The sequence below is a fragment of the Labrus mixtus genome, chromosome 15 (genome assembly GCF_963584025.1).
Source record: "Labrus mixtus chromosome 15, fLabMix1.1, whole genome shotgun sequence".
Classification (NCBI taxonomy): Eukaryota; Metazoa; Chordata; class Actinopteri; order Labriformes; family Labridae; genus Labrus; species Labrus mixtus.
The window spans coordinates 11,024,592-11,045,294 of record NC_083626.1 but is presented as its reverse complement, the minus strand read 5'-3'; the positions used below and the strand labels follow the sequence as shown (position 1 = coordinate 11,045,294).

The following is a 20,703-nucleotide window of genomic DNA, read 5'->3' as shown; positions in this document are numbered from 1 at the left end:
TCGTGTTCCAGCTTTCATGAGTTTCATGAGTTTCAAGAGTTACTAACATGTAGATCACGTGATGCATTGAAATAGAGGTTTAAAATAATGTGATAAACAAGCTGAAAGGAATATGTAACTCTGACCCCTAGTGTTTAAAATGGGTACTGCACTCTTAATTCAAAACATTGTAGAGAGCTTCTCCCCCCCCCCCCCCCCCCCCCCTCTAGAGTCCATGCTCACGCAGGTTGCCATGTGGTGGACACTGAAGCTTCAGTGTTTAGCAGTGTTGCAAAAGCTGCAGGTGATAGTTAGACTGAGACAGCATTTCCAGCATGGAGACCACCATCGACGGGACTCCAGCGCCCCCCGCAGGAACAGACGGGTGACCTCACTCAGGCTTCGTCCTTTAATATTTACGGTGTAAGGAGTGGACAGGAGGGACGGGGAGGTGATCACTCGGCTGAGACTGGGATACTGTGTGCTAATGCATGGGCTGCCAATGGTTGGTAAACATGTTGATAACACACAAAGAGAAATCCTCCTGCAAGTGGAGTCTCTTCTCAGAAGGTGAAACATTACAGCTGACTGTTAGAACACTTCTTCATCGCACTGGACTGTATGAGAGGACCTGAGGCGTCCACTTACATCCTGTTAATGACCTGTAGAGGGCATCAACGCGCCAAGGCTGCGTCTAGTCTGCCGAAAATATAAAAAGAAGAAGAAGACGAAGAAGACCCCGCACAATGGCTGCTAAAATTCTCACAGTGACATGTTTGCTCTCAGCTCTGCTCTTTGAGCCGTGTCGGACTTTAACGGAGGATTTCCGGTGGGATGAGAGCGGATACGTGCTGTACTGTCCGTGCATGGGTAACGACACTCACACACTTTATAAGGACAGCTAGTTAATGCTAAGTTAGAGGAGTTTAAACTAGGCTAGTTCAAAGCTAAGCTGTCACTGTGTCTTTAGACTGTCAGGACAAACTTTAATATAATGACAGTGCATGAAAACACGTGATGTGTTTCCATCATGTCTAAAATCAGTCAGTGCTTTCTGCCTTTAAGTGAACATGACGTCACAGAGACATCTCGTCAAATAAAATGATCATGTGTGCATGTAACACACAGACTACACACCATGTACACAAACTAGACGTAGACAGCTGTGTGTAAGCACACACAGGGATGTAGTGCAGGTACACACAGTTACACACAGGTAAACACTGTTACACACAGTTACACACAGGTAAACACTGTTACACACAGGTAAACAAAAGTACACACAGGGATGTAGTGCAGGTACACACAGTTACACACAGGTAAACACTGTTACACACAGTTACACACAGGTAAACACTTACACACAGGTACACACTGTTACACACAGGTATGTAGTGCAGGTACACACTGTTACACACAGGTACACACTGTTACACACAGGTAAACAAAAGTACACACTGTTACACACAGTTAAACAAAAGTACACACAGGTACACACTGTTACACACAGGTAAACAAAAGTACACACCGGTAAACAAAGATACACACTGGTAAACAAAGGTACACACAGGTAAACAAAGGTACACACAGGTAAACAAAGATACACACAGGTAAACAAAAGTACACACAGTTAAACAAAGATAGACACTGTTACACACAGGTACACACTGTTACACACAGGTAAACAAATGTACACAGGTAAACAAAGGTACACATATGTAAACAAAAGTACACAGGTAAACAAAGATACACACAGGTAAACAAAGGTACACATAGGTAAACAAAGATACACAAAGGTACACATATGTAAACAAAAGTACACAGGTAAACAAAGATACACACAGGTAAACAAAGGTACACATAGGTAAACAAAGATACACACAGGTAAACAAAGGTACACATATGTAAACAAAAGTACACAGGTAAACAAAGATACACACAGGTAAACAAAGGTACACATAGGTAAACACAGGTACACACTGTTACACACAGGTAAACAAAAGTACACAGGTAAACAAAGGTACACATATGTAAACAAAAGTACACAGGTAAACAAAGATACACACAGGTAAACAAAGGTACACATAGGTAAACAAAGATACACACAGGTAAACAAAGGTACACATATGTAAACAAGTACACAGGTAAACAAAGATACACACAGGTAAACAAAGGTACACATAGGTAAACACAGGTACACACTGTTACACACACGTAAACAAAGGTACAGACGGGTAGTATACACACTTGTTGTTCAGCCTCCAGAGGGTATAAACACGTCTAGTGAACAAGTGAAGGGATAAACCTCTCTAGTCCCTACTCTGTCTCTGATTGGCTAATAAGCACTGAGTAAATATACAACACTGTTTATAAACAGAGGACATTTACTCTGCACGACGGGACACTTGAATAACATTTGTGGGGAAATGAAGACATTACGACATCACTGAGTCCATGTACACACAAGCATGAAAATAAAGGTGTGTGCATGAACAAGATATTAAAGGGTTGAAAGAAAGCCATAATAAAAAGGTAAAAACAGGTACAAAGAAGGTTTAGATGAAAAGATGTTTAAGAAAGATTTAAAGAAGACAGTAAACAGGGGAGCTCTAAATGTTTTGGCTTCACACTCAGGCAGCTGTTTCTTCGTCCATCTTGTTATAAAATCTGTGGTTTCAAATGAAAAGTATAAAGTTCCTGCTGTCACTGTTCAGGTCGCTTCGGGAACCAGGCGGACCACTTCCTGGGATCTCTGGCCTTTGCTAAGATGTTGAACCGGACCCTGGCGGTCCCCCCCTGGATAGTGTACCGACATCACACACACCCGTACACCAATGTGAGTACACACTGAGGGGCGAGACTGATCCGGACTGTGACTGACACGCTGAGTCTGGGTAATCAGACATCAGTGTTACAGCAGCAGAGTAGATCATGCTTGGTTAGTTTATTGATGGGTCAAGTTTCACAGCATACATGATGACTGATCGTTATATGAAAAACGAAGTGTGTGAGCAGTTTGAGTTAACGGGCATGCACAGAAGCACAGCCGTGGAGTTAGTTCACCTAAACTGAATGCAGAAGTTGAACACGTTTGTTATAGCATCGGTTTTATTGCACTAGCGTCCAAACGTTGGTGTGATGAGTCTGTTGATTTGACAGTGACCCTCCTCTCCTCCATGCTCTCAATAATCCCTCATTGCTGACATCACTTTCTCTCCTCTGTACTGTTCAGGTCCACGTCCCGTACAGTGAGTTCTTCAAGTTGGAGGCACTGTCTACGTATCACCGTGTGGTCAGTCTGGAGGACTTCATGGAGAAGCTAGCTCCTCAACACTGGCCGTCAGGTCAGCGGAGGGCGTACTGCTTTGAGACTGCAGCTCAGCGGAGTGCAGACAAGAAGTCCTGCCCAATGAAGGTGACCGCACACAGCACATGAGTATCTGACTTACAATCAAAGGTCAGTCTTTTAGGACGCTGAATGTGAGTGAAGTGGGATGATGGTGAAATGCTGCCCCCTGCGCCATTTCGCAGAGCACCAACATGCTGCTGTTACTGTTTGACTGCTCTGACTGGACCCATGGTTCTGATTGATTCTCAGGATGGGAACCCGTTTGGACCGTTCTGGGACTACGTGGGTGTGGATTTTGACAAGTCTGTTTTGTTTGGAGGGATTTCTTTCAGTGCATATCAACAGCCTCAATGGATGAAGAAGTGAGTAATAATGTCGTCAGCCCTGCAGCGTTTACTAGAATCATGTCGAAGTTGCATCTTCTGGTATCATGACGACCCTCATCAGGAGAATGTGGAACACCCTGTCTGTACCTGAGTGTTGTGTGCCCCCCCTCCTCTTCTAACACTCAGCCTCTTGTCCTGCCCCCTCCTCTGTTGAACAGGTTCCCTCCCTCTGAGCACCCTGTCCTGGCCATGCCCGGAGCTCCGGCTCAGTTCCCTGTGATGGAGGAACACGTGGGTCTGCAGCGTCATGTGGTGTGGTCAGATAAGATGGTGGTGGAGGGGGAGGAGCATATCTCTAACCTGCTGATCAGACCGTATGTGAGCATCCACCTGAGGATCGGCAGTGACTGGGTGAGAAGTCTGAATGGATTTATTTTCCCTAAACGATGATGTTATTGTGAAAAATGATCGTCATCATCGCCTCACTCTACTTTGCTTTTCGTTTCCGTCTTGCAGCAAAACGCCTGTAAGATGTTGAAGAGCGGTGACACGGGTCCTCACTTCATGGCGTCTCCTCAGTGTGTTGGCTACAACAGACAGACCGCTCTGCCCCTCACCATGAACATGTGCCTCCCTGACCTCGCAGAGATCCGCAGAGCTGTGAAGCTGTGGGTGAAGAAGACCTCGGCCCGCTCCGTCTACATCGCCACCGACTCCGAGTCCCACAGCAGGGACATCGAGAAGCTCTTCAAGGGCAAGGTGGGTTTATAAACAGACTGTAACGCCTGCAGCAGGTAAACAGGCTGTAACGCCTGCAGCGGGTAAACAGACTGTAACGTCTGCAGCATGTAAACAGACTGTAACGTCTGCATGTAAATAGACTGTAACGTCTGCAGCGGGTAAACAGACTGTAACGTCTGCAGGTAAACAGACTGTAACGTCTGCAGCGGGTAAACAGACTGTAACGTCTGCATGTAAACAGACTGTAACGTCTGCAGCGGGTAAACAGACTGTAATGTCTGCAGGTAAACAGACTGTAACGTCTGCAGCGGGTAAACAGACTGTAACGTCTGCAGGTAAACAGACTGTAATGTCTGCAGGTAAACAGACTGTAATGTCTGCAGCAGATAAACAGACTGTAACGTCTGCAGCAGATAAACAGACTGTAATGTCTGCAGGTAAACAGACTGTAATGTCTGCAGCAGATAAACAGACTGTAACGTCTGCAGCAGATAAACAGACTGTAATGTCTGCAGGTAAACAGACTGTAATGTCTGCAGCAGATAAACAGACTGTAACGTCTGCAGCAGATAAACAGACTGTAATGTCTGCAGGTAAACAGACTGTAACGTCTGCAGCAGATAAACAGACTGTAATGTCTGCAGGTAAACAGACTGTAACGTCTGCAGCGGGTAAACAGACTGTAACGTCTGCAGCGGGTAAACAGACTGTAACGTCTGCAGCGGGTAAACAGACTGTAACGTCTGCAGGTAAACAGACTGTAACGTCTGCAGGTAAACAGACTGTAACGTCTGCAGCAAGTAAACAGACTGTAACGTCTGCAGGTAAACAAACTAACGTCTGCAGCAAGTAAACAGACTGTAACGTCTGCAGGTAAACAAACTAACGTCTGCAGCAAGTAAACAGACTGTAACGTCTGCAGGTAAACAAACTAACGTCTGCAGCAAGTAAACAGACTGTAACGTCTGCAGGTAAACAGACTAACGTCTGCAGCAGGTAAACAGACTAACGTCTGCAGCAGGTAAACAAACTGTAACGCCTGCAGCAGGTAAACAGACTAACATCTGCAGCAGGTAAACAGACTGTAATGTCTGCAGGTAAACAGGCTGTAACGTCTGCAGCGGGTAAACAGGCTGTAACATCTACAGCGGGTAAACAGGCTGTAACACCTGCAGCAGGTAAACAGGCTGTAACGCCTGCAGGTAAACAGGCTGTAACGTCTGCAGCAGGTAAACAGGCTGTAACGCCTGCAGGTAAACAGGCTGTAACGTCTGCAGCAGGTAAACAGGCTGTAACGCCTGCAGCAGGTAAACAGGCTGTAACGCCTGCAGCAGGTAAACAGACTGTAACGTCTGCAGGTAAACAGGCTGTAACGTCTGCAGCGGATAAACAGACTGTAACGTCTGCAGCGGGTAAACAGGCTATAACGTCTGCAGCGGGTAAACAGACTGTAACGTCTGCAGCGGATAAACAGACTGTAACGTCTGCAGCGGGTAAACAGGCTATAACGTCTGCAGCGGGTAAACAGGCTGTAATGTCTGCAGCGGGTAAACAGACTGTAACGTCTGCAGCGGGTAAACAGGCTATAACGTCTGCAGCGGGTAAACAGGCTGTAACGTCTGCAGCGGGTAAACAGACTGTAATGCCTTTAGCAGGTAAACAGACTGTAACGTCTGCAGCAGGTAAACCGGCTGTAACGTCTGCAGCGGGTAAACAGGCTGTAACGTCTGCAGCAGGTAAACAGACTGTAACGTCTGCAGGTAAACAGACTGTAATGCCTTTAGCAGGTAAACAGACTGTAACGTCTGCAGCAGGTAAACAGGCTTCTGAGCAGAAGCCCTTCTTCAGCGTTTATCAGGTTCATGTTCACAGTCTTACAGAGGTAGGCCTTATTATTCTACATATTCATAACAGTTACCAGGCATTGCCAGCAGGGGGAGACTTCACCTCACAACTCTGTCACAGAGACAAACATGTTGCAAACGTTACAGCCTGTTTATGGTGACTGGGGGAGGCAATCTACAGGAGCAATTGTAAAACTGTTTATGCTCATGAGTCATTTTTTAGACTCCAAAGATATTCAAAGGTGAATTACAAACTTGTATGACTGCAGCACAGTTTGAAGAACAGGTTCAGTCACCTGTACTGAACCTGCTGTTTGATTTGTTGTTTCTTTTCTGCTCTTCAGGTGAAGGTGGTGACTCTGCAGCCCGACTCGGCTCAGATGGATCTGTACATCTTAGGTCGAGCGGATCACTTCATCGGAAACTGTGTCTCCTCGTTTTCTGCCTTCGTGAAGAGAGAGCGCGACGTGCACGGCCTCCCATCCTCCTTCTTTGGCATGGACAAGCCTGGAAGAGTGAACCCTAACGACGAGCTCTGAGCATGGGGTGGAAAGGTCGTCCTCTGGGCGCTCACTCTGCAGGATGGTCACAGATGTTTACTTTGTGAAGGACTGCCTTTTTTTAGACTGACTTTAGTCCTTCAGAAAGCTCAGAGGGCCTATGTGACTGGATGGAGCAGGTCTTTAGTGAAATATACTTGAAAAGTTGATATGGACTCTGCTGCTGCCTAGAAACATGATTTTTATCTTTCTGCTTAAGAATTCTGATGTTTCCTCTTCCATCTCCTTTGTTCACCACAACCAGAAAAAGATCTGGTATTTCTTAATCTGCTGCTGTACTCTGTATCTACGACCATGTTACTGGGACCTGTGGTGCCCTCAGTGAACCCTGAAAACCCCTGATCATGTTCTCCTCCCCTCCACGTCTCTCCATCCTCCCTGCCCTCCATTCCTCCGAGCGCTCAGTAACTGATCCTCCTGCAGGACTAATTATAGGGAGGAAAGAAGGAGACGCTGATTCTACAGGGACCAAAACCGGTTGAAATGAGTGGAGTCTGTCCTGTGTGTAAATCATCCGATGTTTCAGGGATGTTTCCGTCACACACGGGAGGATATTTGCACTGGTCGACTGGATGTAAGCGAGGATGTGAACGCAGTGATTGTGTCGTTTTCTATGATGTTTGTCACCAATAAAGAGACTCAGTGATACGTAAAGAGCCAGCAGCAGCCTCGGGGTGTTGACCTCCCTCTGTGGGAGCTTATCTGTGAGCACAGTGGAATCAGCTGATTCACTAAGCTACTGTGGAAGAGCTTGTGGACACTTGGGTTGCCAGATATGCAAAAATACTTCCTATATTACATCTATAGATTCAGGGCCTCTTAGTCAGTTGAATAAATATATTTTAAATATCCAGCATCGTAAATATCAAAGCAGCAGATGTATAATGATATTTTTGTCTTCAGGAAATATGTATATTAAATATTATATATATAGAGAGAGAGAGAGAGATTTGGGTCGTTCCAACACCAGAATTTTAAACTTAACTTTGATTCTAGTAAAAATCACACATGTTTGATTCCACGACAACAATAGAGTCCTGGGCACCAAATATTGGTGAATTTCTTGCTTTCAATCATTAAAAACTGCAGTTAATCTTCTGCATGCTGTCTATGTTGCACAAACATGTTGACAACTCTAAATACGACACAACATGACCAGTTCCATATGTCACCATACAATACGATACTATGGTACAACCTATAAAAGCCTTCTCTTCATATTACTGTCACTAGGCAAGTTAAAATCACCAGTGTTTAAATTACTTTAAATTAAACCATGTAAAACTTTCATGTGGTATTTAATGATTCATTTAGAATCTTATTTTTGAGAATACTTAATCGCAGATTCATTTGTCAGGTCATTTATTTAAAACTAGATCATAATGGCACAAATGAAGCCACATAAAGGGACTGAAGGTGTTCCTGTTTCAGTCGTTGTAAACACTGGGAACTTATTTTATTCCCTAATGTGTTTGGCCGTTTGGACTTCTGTGTCTGAAAATACAGTAGTAATAATAATAATAATACATTTTATTTATAAGCGCTTGTAAAAACTCGAAGACACTTTACAATAGTTAAAACATAAAGAACAGCACAGTAAGGACAGACTAACGGACATCGCAGCATTACACACAAATCATAAAGATAACAACAATAAAGATAACAACAATAAAGGTAAACTACAGAAAACAGAAAATACATCACAATCATACATTAAAAGCAATACTGCAACAGTACTGCTGGGAAATACAATGCTGGACTGTATTTTAGCACATTGATTCCTCCTGTGTTTCTGAGTTAGTGCTGTTTCATCGGCAGCTGTTTCGGGGGATGTTGATCGTGAATCTGGCAACCCGGTGAGCCGGACGCTGGTGGGGATGAGCAGCAGCGGCTAACGGCTGACCTGGAGTTTGTGTCCGGTCGGTCTCGGTAAGTGTCTCACGGTGTTTCTGTCTGTCTGTGTGTGTGTGTGTGTAGGACCGGTGTGTTCGTAACGTATGTCTTTGTGTGTCTAATATGCTTTTATCTCCATAAGGCGACATGTTGCTGCAGTTCACGCCCTGGTTACTAGCGTTAGCCAGGTGATGCTAACAGGCTTGTAGCGGAGGTTACCGGTGTGTTTGTGGTTGCTAGGCCGGTCCTGCGCTCTCTTTATGGGCAGCAGTCACCGGAGCTAACGGGCATTAGCTCCATCGTTAGTTTAACGGATATTTAACAGCATGAATTAGCAGCTAACAACGTTTAATGTTTGAGTTCTCCCAGCGGTTGTCACCTCTTTACCCGGAGTTTAACGTTAACTATCAGCTGATTACCAAGTTTACCGGATAAAAGGCTTAATATACCGTTACTTACCGGGAGATAAACCCGGGAGAGCTAGCTCCACTTCACCAATTAGCTTGTATTAACAGCAGGGTTATCATGAAACCAGAAGTGTAACCTTTATGGTGATATGTCGATACCTGTCAGATACCATGGAAACACAAACAGAAGTCATAAACACCTGATGTTTGGTCATTTATCGTGTGTGTGTGTGTGTGTGTGTGTGTGTTCTCCTGCAGGTTCTGATGTGGCCCTCGGCCCCGCTCATCTGGTCCTGAAGCTGCACCTGGAGGACGGTCAGAGCTGAGCCGAGTGGGCCGGCCTCCGCTCTGCAACATGTCGAAGAGTAAGAGCTCCGAGACGGTGAAGGTGGTGGTCCGCTGCCGCCCCATGAATGAAAAAGAGCGGGCGGCTAAGTTTGAGAGGATGGTCTCTGTGGATGTCAAACTGGGCCAGATTCTGGTGAGAAACCCCCGAGAGGCATCGGCCAGCGAGCTCCCCAAAGTGTTCACCTTTGACTCTGTGTACGACTGGAACTCCAAGCAGATCGAGCTGTATGACGAGACCTTCAGGCCGCTGGTGGAGTCGGTCCTGCTCGGGTTCAATGGGACCATCTTTGCGTACGGGCAGACGGGTACAGGGAAGACTTACACCATGGAGGGGGTGAGGAACGACCCCGAGAGGAGGGGGGTCATCCCTAACTCCTTTGAACACATCTTCACTCACATCTCACGCTCTCAGAATCAGCAGTACCTGGTCAGAGCGTCGTACCTGGAGATCTATCAGGAGGAGATCAAAGACCTCCTCTCTAAGGACCAATCACGTCGTCTGGAGCTCAGGGAGCGGCCTGACACCGGCGTCTACGTCAAAGACCTCTCATCGTTTGTCACAAAGAGCGTGAGGGAGATCGAACACGTCATGAACGTGGGCAACCAGAACCGATCAGTGGGCTCCACCAACATGAATGAGCACAGCTCCCGCTCACACGCCATCTTCGTCATAACGGTGGAGTGCAGCGAGCTGGGCGTGGACGGCGAGAACCACATCAGGGTGGGCAAACTGAACCTGGTGGATTTAGCGGGGAGTGAGCGGCAGACGAAGACAGGAGCGGCGGGAGAGAGGCTGAAAGAAGCCACAAAGATCAACCTGTCTCTGTCCGCTTTAGGAAACGTCATCTCAGCGCTGGTGGACGGACGCAGCAGCCACATCCCCTACAGAGACTCCAAACTCACACGTCTGCTGCAGGACTCTCTGGGGGGAAATGCCCGCACCGTCATGGTGGCCAACATCGGCCCCGCCTCTTACAATGTGGAGGAAACCTTAACGACGCTGCGGTACTCCAACAGAGCCAAGAACATCAAGAATAAACCTCGAATCAATGAGGACCCGAAGGACGCTCTGCTCAGGGAGTTCCAGGAGGAGATCGCCCGGCTGAAGGATCAGCTGCAGAAACGATCTGGGAAGAAGAAGAGGAGGAGGAGGAGGAGGGGGGGTGCCGGGGAGGGCAGCGATGGAGAGGATCTGGAAGACGGAGAGACAGAGGACGATGAAGAAGACGGGGAGGATAAAGGAGACTACTGGAGGGAGCAGCAGGAGAAGCTGGAGAGAGAGAGGAGGGCCATCATGGAGGACCACAGTCTGGTGGCCGAGGAGAAGGTTCGACTTCTGAAAGAGAAAGAGAAGAAGATGGAAGATGTGCAGAAAGAGAAGGAGGCCGGAGAGATGCTCACTGCCAAAGTGAAGGTGAGCGACGATTCTGTCAGGACGTCTCACGTTCATGCACCTGATCCAGTGTTTCATGTGTCATCTGTGTGCAGGCGATGGAGAGTAAGCTGCTGGTCGGAGGGAAGAACATCGTGGATCACACAAACGAGCAGCAGAGGATGCTGGAGCAGAAGAGGCATGAGATCGCTGAACAGGTACAATCAGCTGTACTCTCTTTTCAGATACATGTCCACACTTACAGCACAGCGCTGCAGAGAGGGTCAGCATGATGTGACCCTGACCCTGACCCTGACCCTGAGGGGAAGAAACATCCATCAATCAGTCATGATGAGCTTACAGGATCATCTGGGCCATGTGTTTGCCTGATTTTATGCTCTTTCTATAAAATACCACTGATGATGTCATGTATAATGTGTGCGTGTGTGTGCAGAAACGTCGAGAGCGTGAGATGCAGCAGCAGGTGGAGAGTCGTGATGAGGAGACTCTGGAGCTGAAGGAGACGTACAGCTCTCTGCAGCAGGAGGTCGACATCAAAACCAAGAAGCTGAAAAAGGTGACAGCCGCACCTCCTTACTGTCCTCCTCCTCTTCCTCTTCCTCCTCCTCCTCCTGCAGACCTGTTATGATATATCTGTGTGTCTGTACGTGTTCACAGATTGTTATTCTCTGATATATTCTGAGTATATGAAAATAGACATCAGGTTTGAATGTGTGATTCTGAGTGAAGCTCAGAGACTGTTTAATGAAAGCGTGTCAGTAAGTAGGTCAGCTTCTATTTAAAACCAGGTAAGAAACTCAGCTGGTTCCATGAAACTGTACAAGACCTGATGATGATGATGATGATGATGGACGTCCTCTCTTCTCTCCTCTTCTCTCCTTCTCTCCTCCTCTCTCTTCCTCTCTCCTCCTCTCTCCTCCAGCTGTTTGCTAAGCTTCAGGCAGTGAAGTCAGAGATCCAGGACATCCAGGAGCTTCACATCCACGACCGTCAGGAGCTGGAACAGACGCAGAACGAGCTGACCAGAGACCTAAAACTCAAGTATGAGATTCTGTCTGTCTGTGTGTCTGTCTGTCTGTGTGTCTGTCTGACAGGAAACACTATTCATTATATTATATATGACTGTGTGTATCAACTGACTGTGTGTGTGTGTGTGTGTGTGTGTGTGTGTGTGTGTGTGTGTGTGTGTGTCTCTTTCTATCAGACATCTGATCATCGAGAACTTCATCCCTCTGGAGGAGAAGAATAAAATCGTGAACAGAGCGTTCCTTGATGATGACGATGAGTACTGGAAGACGAAGCCCATCACTCGTATGGAGGAGTGAGTCACACCCCGACCCCTGACCCCGACATCTGACCCCGCTGCAGACTGTTTTTTTTATATAATGCACAAACGCATGTTTGTTTGTTTGTTCGACACAACAGTCCTGCAAATTGTGACGCTTTACCATTAATCTGAATGTCCCAATGTGTGTGTGTGCGCACTCTCCTGAACCTCCACTGTGTTAATGGGGGCGGAGCTTCAAGGCGTCTGCAAAGCGAGCGATCAGGGCTGAGAGTCGGATCAATAAAGACAGGAGATAAACCTTCCCATAATGCTGTGTGTGTGTGTGTGTGTGTGTGTGTGTGTGTGTGTGTGTGCGTGCAGTGACCAGCAGATGATGGGCCGGCCTCTGTCTGCGGTGGGATTGAGGAGGCCTCTCAGTCAACACGCTCGTGTGGCCATGATGATGAGACCTGACATGAGATACAAAGTGAGCTGAACATCAAACATGTCCGCCATGAAACACGTTCACACGCTGCCTGTTAATGTGTTCATGTTCTGCCCCGCCCCCAGGCTGAGAACATCATCATGCTGGACATGGACCTGCCGGCTCGGACCACTAAAGAGTACCAAGAGCCCGTGATCGCTCCGAAGGTGGCGGCAGCTCTGGAGGACGCTCTCAGGGATGAGGACGAGATCCAGGTGGACGCCTCCGGCTTTCACAGCAGCCTGGGACCAACGCCTCCCGCCAGCGCCACCGGGAGCCTCAAAAAACCAAAGTCTGGGTAAGACTGAACTTGCTCCTGGTGCTCCTCCTGTCAGCTGACCCAGTTCAGTTGGTCTCATGTCTGTTTGTTCTCGTTTGTTGTTGTTTGTTGTTGTTTGTTACGAGCTCGACTTCGATGTTTCTCTTAAAGAATGACGTTAAAGTCGACTTGATGTGAAAAAAAGAATTTGAATTTAAACACATTACTCTTTTTTGTGTCTCTCAGTCGACCGCGGACAGGAAAGAAGTCGGGCACCCCCACCTCTCCCTTCAGCCCCTCCAGTCCAAGATCCCCGATGTACCCACAATCCCGCGGCCTGGTGCCCAAGTGACCTCTGACCTCTCCTGTGCACCTGCCACTTTGGGACTCACCTGCGAGAGAACAGCTGGTGCTGTGTCTGAGCTGGACAGAGACTCATTCAGACTGCTGCTGCTCTGTGTGTGTGTGTGTGTGTGTGTGTGTGTGTGTGTGTGTGTGTGTGTGTGCACACTGTTCTCTCTGCATGAAGCGTCACACAGACTCTGATGTCTTATATATATCCATACGTTTGTCACAATGTTCTTAATGTAAAGAGAAAAACAAAAGGTGGGCTGTGACACCCCCCCATGATGAACTGGAGGACCATAATGCACTACTTCTTCCTGTCTTCACAGGTCCATGTGTGTACTGGGTGTTGTAGTCCTTTATCTTACTGTAAGTCTGTGTTGTACAGACGCATAGACACTGCAGCTCTGTGTCACTGACAGGCTGTGTGTGCATGTGCGTGTGTCACACACTGCGCTGCATCAGAGCTCTGGTGAATCTTTTTGGGGTTTTTTTTGTCTTAAAAGAATATTTCAACATTTAAAGAAAGAAGCTGATTAGTTTTGTTGCAGCGTTTATGGAGGAGGAAGTCTGCTCTCAGTTCTTCTCTGCTTTGTTACTATGACGCTAACGTTGATTAGCCAATCAGAGCAGTCGCTGCAGGTTGTCTGACAACCTCGGGATAACAAGACGCCACTGTAACCGTCAAATACTTCAAGCATGAAACTTTCCTCCTATATGTAAAAGAGTCTGATGGAAAAAACAGGCTAACTGCTAGCCAGTCTTAATGCTAAGCTAAGCTAATCACCTGCTTGCTCTGGCTTTATGTTGAGGGGCGTGTCCCAAGATGTAAAGGTGTTCCTTTGACTTAGCCTGATAGGCGACCTCAGACGGAGAGTGAAGCTCTCTGCAGACTCCGGCACGTGTAAATGCTGTTCTTCCTGGAGCAGACGAGGTGGAGGAGAGCTCAACACGCCCAGATATCAGTGCTAACAGCACCCTGGCTCACTTCAAGGTTCCCGTCCTGAGCGTGCCTCAGATTCATCAGGGTTCCACGGTGCCTTAACCTTCGCTCTGCTGCTTTGTTACAGTGTGCACACGTTCAACTTATCTCATCATCTGAGCCATTGTTAGCTGCTAACATGACTGTTAGCTAACCGTCATGTTAGCATGCTAACCGTCATGTCAGGAGCTGTGCTCTACACAGAGCTGCAGAATCTGACACCAGGTTATCGTTCAGTCAGCAGGAGACATTTAAATCTGAGCTCGTGTCCCGAGTAACTTATTACATTCTTTGATTTTTACAAACAGATGTAGATAAACATTTTTATTCTTTCCTTTCATAGATTATCTTTTTATTTTTGGAGCTTTGTAATTTAACGCTGAGATTTTATTGTTTGCGTGTCTTCTTGTGTATGAGAGTTTAAGGTGTTAGAGGACGCTCAGCTGACGTCACAGTCAAGTATTTACACGTTCACTGTTTCATTAAAGCTGGAAACAGCTCAGCACCATGTGTGTTCATCGCTCATATGAATGTCTTCTTCAGTGTGGCAGTGACATCACAGGGTCAGAGACTCGTTTGTAAAGCAGCTTCTGTCTTTCTGTCTTTAGTTTCTTTGGATTATTAAAGACTATTAAGTCACATGTTTACTCAGGCCTCGTTTTTTATCTTTCACAGGTAGCCCCGCCCTAACCCCTCCCCTCTTTCTGCTCTCTGGCCTTCATCAGGATCATGATTCAGCTTTACTGCACTGCTGAAATTCTTATTAATTAAAGACTGGGGTGCTGGTGGCCTACTGGTCAGTGCATTGTTCCATGTACGGAGGCAGTAGACCTCTAAGTGGGTGGGCGGGCCAGCCCCCTCCCCTCCGTCTTCTGTCTCTGAGTAAAGGCAGAAACATCAGACTGTTTTTTGTATAATGAACTTTATTAACAGCAGTCAATAAAACAGCTCAGTCTTAAAAACCAACAAGTCGTTCTCACCAAAACTTTAAGTTTAGTGCAAAAAAAACCCCAACGTGATGGTTTACATTCAGCAGAGCGCCAGAAGGAGACGAGAACGTTTCATGTCCAATAAAGAAACTGAAGACAGATCCATCTCACACTGTGCACAAAAATCCACATGAAGATCTTCATGATCCCAAACTGCTGCAGTCTGACTCCTCCCATTCTGCTCAGATCTTTGAAACGAGACTCACACCATCTAAAGTCGCTTCTTTTTGAAATTTAAATATCGTCTACGAGTGACTCGCTGTTTTCTCTTTGAGTCCATGCAACCAAAGTTTGGCACCGAGGGAGCAGAACGTTTGGTACGAAAGCAGAAAGGAAGAAACGGCCAATCAGAAGACGACAGGAGAAGGTTTCCTACTCATCAAAGTTTCATGATTCACTAACAAACACACATATTTACATGTCATTCAAATCGACACTCAAAGATCACAAGAACACAAAGCACACGGTCCGTCATCAGCAACATCATGTACGTGGTTATCATGCTGGTTTAGTCCTGGTCACTGGAATATTAGTACGTGGTCATACTCTCTATGGTAGGAGAATATTATGGGATGTAGAGAGGGAATATGTGCAGAGAAACATCCATGCAACGACTGGTCTCCTAAAAGAAACATGAAGATCATCTGTAAACTAAAAAGAGACATGAACTAACGACCCCCCCCCCCCCCCCCCTCTGTCCTCCACCAGGAGATCAAGGAGCAGCTCACAACTTTGTCTAACTTTCAGGGTGAAATAAAGGAGGAACTAGGCTCTGATAGCACGACTTATGAAGTATTAAATTATAGAAAATAAGTTCCTGTAGGTCTGGATCAGGAAACTGAGAGACTCTCTGCTGACAGCTCATTGGTTTTGTTTGCTATGGGCGCAAAATAAAGACCCTGAAATCTATTCTCCTTATGTAACTATACAAGAGTCCCCATAGAGCTCCATGTTAAAATGTCCAACTTTACAGCTGCAGTTCCTCCAGTGTCCACTAGAGTCTGTCTCCTGCAGTGAGTCAGTCCCCATAGAGCTCCATGTTAAAATGTCCAACTTTACAGCTGCAGTTCCTCCAGTGTCCACTAGAGTCTGTCTCCTGCAGTGAGTCAGTCCCCATAGAGCTCCATGTTAAAATAAACATGTTTACATCCTGGTATAAATCCAGTTTGGGTCTCTAGAGTTCATTTTTCTCTTCAACTGTTCGGGCTGAATGTTTATACAACTCACCTGTTTACATTATATTAAGGCTTAACGGGATGTAGAATTAGGGGGCGTGGCTTCTTTGAGTGACAGGTGGGAGATGTTAGTTGTCTGCTAGGTGTCACTTCAGCTAATTCAGTCCCTGACCTTTGACCTTTGTGGGAATGTTGGACTGGGGAACTCCCAGATTGGTGCTTTCTGATCCTGGTGTCAGTATGAGAAAAGCTCTGATTGGATGCCTGTTGTTGCTAGGACGTGGTTTTTGGTGTCTGTGTGGTCTCTCTCCCCCCCCCCCCCCCCCCCCCCCTCTCCCCTCCCCTCCCCCCACCCCTCCCCCCAACAGTGCCAGGTAATGAATTTAGTCCAGAAAAGATGATGAAGAGGATGAAAACAGACAAAGAGTTTTGGTTCAGTCAGGTGGAGGGTAGTAGTCCAGGTTTGGGGGGTGAAGCTCTGACTCTTATTCACACCTGGCTGTGGCTCTTGGGGGCGGGGCTTACTTCTCTCTGTAGTACAGCAGGTACATCTTGAGCGGCTCGGGCAGCGGCAGGTTCAGGATCCTCTCTCTGAGCAGGTTCACGGCCGGCTGGGGGCGGAGCAGCTCCCCTGTCTCCTTCTCTTCTTCCTCCTCCTCCTGCTCCTCCTCTTCCTCCTCCTCCTCCACCGTCTCCTCCTCCTCCACCACCGCTCCGGCTCCCCTGCCCCCCCTCCTGCTCCCTCTCAGCTGCCGCCTCCCCTCCCCCTCCCTCTCCCTCTCCCTCTCCCCCACCTCCTCCTCATCCTCTGCTCTTCCTCCCTGGTTGTTGTTGCTGTCCAGAGGGGCGGGGCCTATCCCGCTGCTGGCCACCACCTGCCGTGTGGCGAGGACAAGGGCATTACAGTGACGCCGGTGGACACGACGGCGTTTGAAGCGAGGGCCGTACTTATGGAGGCCGGCCACCGCCAGACCCCTCCCCACGCTGAAGGAGGAGCCTCTGCCACGCGATTGGCTGTCTCCTCCGTCTGTGGTCACTCTGAGGGTGTGACGGATGCAGATACGAGACAGCTCCTGTAGCGACCGGACCTCGAACCTCGCTGCAGTGTTTAGAATCATGAGGACAGAATGAAGACGTCAGACAGAATCAGACACTAAAGACATGATCCAATCAGAGGTCAGAGGTGGACTCACGCAGCGGGGCGCTCCGGGGTTTCCCGTTGGTGCTGTGTTTGGGCAGCACGAGGGGAGCGAAGGACACAGAGATGATCTTTTTGGTCTCCCAGCTGTTCAGGCCTGTTCGGGTGATCTTTGTCAACTGAAAGGAAAACAGGAAGTAGTTACATGACGTCACCCCCCCCCCCCGTCATTAGAGTTTAACATGGGGTCCTCTTAAAGCACAGACCTTCTCCTCCAGAGGCATGACCAGGATGCCCCCCAGCTTCAGCAGGTTCTTCATGTACTCCTCGTGCTCCTTCTGCACCCCCGCCCCGCAGTACACCCGCTCGTACTGCCGACTCTCTGCGGGGATCTCCAGACAGTTTCCAACCACGAAGGACGGCTCGCAGAACTCGAACCTGCAGACAGACATGTTTAAAACACACACACACACACACACACTCAATGTCTCTGACAGGTGAGGTCACCTACTTGTCAAAGCTGTCGCTGGTTTTGATGAAGGAGTCGAGCTTCTGGTAGGCGTACTCGATCACATCTGCATGAAGCTCGATTCCATGATTCACTCCAAACGGGCCTGAAACAGTCAACACACACACATTGTACACACACACACTTTACACACACATTGTACACACACACACATCATGTATCACCACACAGCTGTAGTAATAGTAAATTATGGTCGTCATGACAACATGTAAAACTTTGATAGAATAATAAGATCAACCAATACCAACACCTGTGTGAAACCATGGCAACAACAAGAAGCAGGCAAACTTCTTCACAGTGAAACATCATCAGTAACCATGGTGATAGTTAGTACATACCGAGTATGAGGCCCACCATGGTGCTCAGGTATCCCGTCCCGCTGCCCAGGTTGAGGAAGGAGAGTCCAGGATGGAGATCCAGAGCCTCCATCACCTCAGAGTAGATACACGGAGCCGACAGGTGGATGTTCCCGTGCCGCCATGCAAGGTCCTAAACAACAACACGAGGAGGAGGAGCTTACCTACTCACCTGGCTCATCGTACAGACGGAGGCACTCAGAGTGTGTGTGTGTGTGTGTGTGTGTGTGTGTGTGTGTCTCACCTTGTAGGCGTTGTCTCGGTACTCGTCCAGGTAATAGTCGGCGCGGTCGATGGCTCTGAAGGCGCGCTCCACCAGGTCAGAGCGGATGTAGTATGCCTCCTTCAGGTTGTCGATCAGGTCGTCATTGTCTTCACCTGCACTCACAGCTCCGCCCATGATGACTGCAGAGGAACAGGAAGTTCACTGTCACACGTGTTACCATGACAACAACCATCATGTGCCGGACAGAAGAACCAGAGGACAGACGGTTTGATTCATCAGGAAGAAAAACATGATGCATCAACAGGACCTCCTTCAGACTTCGGAGGAGGAGGAGGAGGAGATCAGAGGAAGAGGAGGAGGAGGAGGAGATCGGAGGAGGAGGAGGAGGAGGAGGAGATCAGAGGAAGAGGAGGAGGAGGAGATCAGAGGAGGACAGATGTTGAGGACTGTCATCATCAGGTTGTGAAGCAGCAGTGTTAAAGAGAACACACTCAGCTCGTCCTATCACAGCACAGAATCACAGTCACATTATGTGATTATAAAGTGTTTGTAGTGCAGTTAGCAGACATGAGCAGAGGGGGCGCTGTGACCTGCTCTGTGACACACTAACTGGTTTAGTAGGCTACTAGGGTACACACACACTTCCTGCACAGACAGCTCTGTCAGCCGTCCTGTGTTTTACAACACACGAACTCACACGTACACACACACACTTCCCCCTCCAAGCACACACACGCAGGCAAGCACGCGCAAGCACGCGCACGCACGCACACACACACACACACGCACACACAGGAGTCCGCAAGTTCTGCGGTCAGATTAGCGCCAATCAGCTGCTCCAAACACGGACACACACAAACATACTGAACTCTAACACGAACACACACACACACTGAACACACACTGATCAGACTGACACACACGCACACACACCCGCAGTCCGATCCCCGCTGCACGAGGAGAAATATCGAGACAACAGCTGACCCCCCCCACCACCACCACCACCACCACCACACACACACACACACACACACACACCGCACCGCTCTTACCTGCTGAAAAGTCCGACAGGTGCTCTCTGTCCCGGCGGGATTCTCCTGCTCAGCGGTTTGTTGTCGGGGGGTCCAGCCAGGAACACACCACTGCTGGATGTAAACATTCAGCCAGCTGACGCTCTGACGTCACCACGCACAGTACGTAAAGGCAGAGGGAGGAGGATGGCCTACATCCAGCACGGAGAGCTGCAGCTTCAGAGCCGTGCGCACATCTGAACACATGAACAGGTGAATGAAAATCTGAACTACAGACCCTGAGTGACGTATGAGACTTATTCTACCACGTGAGCCAGCCAATCAGCACGCAGAGTTTGATCCTGCTCAGGTTTAATTGAATAATCTGCAGGTTTGTGTTGATCCTCTCCGGGTCGGTGGGTCAGCTGCAAACACACAAGGTGTATTCACCACGTCACTGCAGGTAGGCCTACGTCACAGGTGTAAATATAATCAGGAACAAAGGCTGAGTTCCATTCAGCTGCTTCAGTTTCTGCCTCCAGGAATCCGTGATGTCTGTTATAATTTCACACTAACCCCAACTCTTCAACCATCTTTACACAATCATGTCCGGTTATCAATCAATGAACCAATCAATCAATAAATCAATCAACCAATCAATTTAACGAACCAATCAATCAATAAACCAATCAATTTAATGAACCAATCAATCAATCAATCAATCAATCAATAAACCAATCAATTTAATGAACCAATCAATCAATGAACCAATCAATCAATAAACCAATCAATTTAATGAACCAATCAATCAATAAACCAATCAATTTAATGAACCAATCAATCAATCAATAAACCAATCAATTTAATGAACCAATCAATCAATCAATCAATCAATCAATCAATCAATAAACCAATCAATTTAATGAACCAATCAATCAATAAACCAATCAATCAAATCAATAAACCAATCAATTTAATGAACCAATCAATCAATCAATCAATCAATCAATCAATAAACCAATCAATTTAATGAACCAATCAATCAATAAACCAATCAATCAAATCAATAAACCAATCAATTTAATTAACCAATCAATCAATAA

The 20,703-nt window shown here is 47.3% G+C and overlaps 3 protein-coding genes across 4 annotated transcripts; 2 read left to right on the top strand and 1 right to left on the bottom strand.

Moving 5' to 3' along the window:
- Positions 1-680: 680 nt before the first annotated feature.
- On the top strand, positions 681-7,459 carry pofut1 (protein O-fucosyltransferase 1). The gene is made up of 7 exons (XM_061057413.1): positions 681-849; positions 2,694-2,815; positions 3,212-3,394; positions 3,578-3,690; positions 3,873-4,065; positions 4,171-4,413; positions 6,584-7,459. The coding sequence occupies exons 1-7, from the start codon at positions 726-728 to the stop codon at positions 6,776-6,778; spliced, it is 1,173 nt and encodes a 390-aa protein (XP_060913396.1). The 5' UTR covers positions 681-725; the 3' UTR covers positions 6,779-7,459.
- Positions 7,460-8,592: 1,133 nt separating this feature from the next.
- On the top strand, positions 8,593-14,819 carry kif3b (kinesin family member 3B). 2 transcript variants are annotated; one of them, XM_061058379.1, is made up of 9 exons: positions 8,593-8,728; positions 9,358-10,861; positions 10,936-11,037; positions 11,274-11,396; positions 11,763-11,881; positions 12,045-12,161; positions 12,489-12,594; positions 12,678-12,889; positions 13,097-14,819. In XM_061058379.1, the coding sequence occupies exons 2-9, from the start codon at positions 9,455-9,457 to the stop codon at positions 13,200-13,202; spliced, it is 2,292 nt and encodes a 763-aa protein (XP_060914362.1). In that variant the 5' UTR covers positions 8,593-8,728; positions 9,358-9,454; the 3' UTR covers positions 13,203-14,819. The 2 variants fall into 2 exon arrangements, with proteins under 2 accessions (XP_060914362.1, XP_060914363.1); XM_061058380.1 differs by having other exon boundaries at positions 8,648-8,718.
- Positions 14,820-15,080: 261 nt separating this feature from the next.
- Positions 15,081-19,800, bottom strand: LOC132990238 (protein-L-isoaspartate O-methyltransferase domain-containing protein 2). Its single transcript, XM_061058381.1, has 7 exons — positions 19,643-19,800; positions 18,609-18,769; positions 18,347-18,497; positions 17,991-18,093; positions 17,746-17,917; positions 17,535-17,658; positions 15,081-17,440 (listed from the first exon to the last, which is right to left on the bottom strand). Exons 2-7 carry the CDS (start codon positions 18,762-18,764, stop codon positions 16,863-16,865), a joined length of 1,284 nt encoding a protein of 427 aa, XP_060914364.1. The 5' UTR covers positions 18,765-18,769; positions 19,643-19,800; the 3' UTR covers positions 15,081-16,862.
- Between the last annotated feature and the right edge of the window lie 903 nt (positions 19,801-20,703).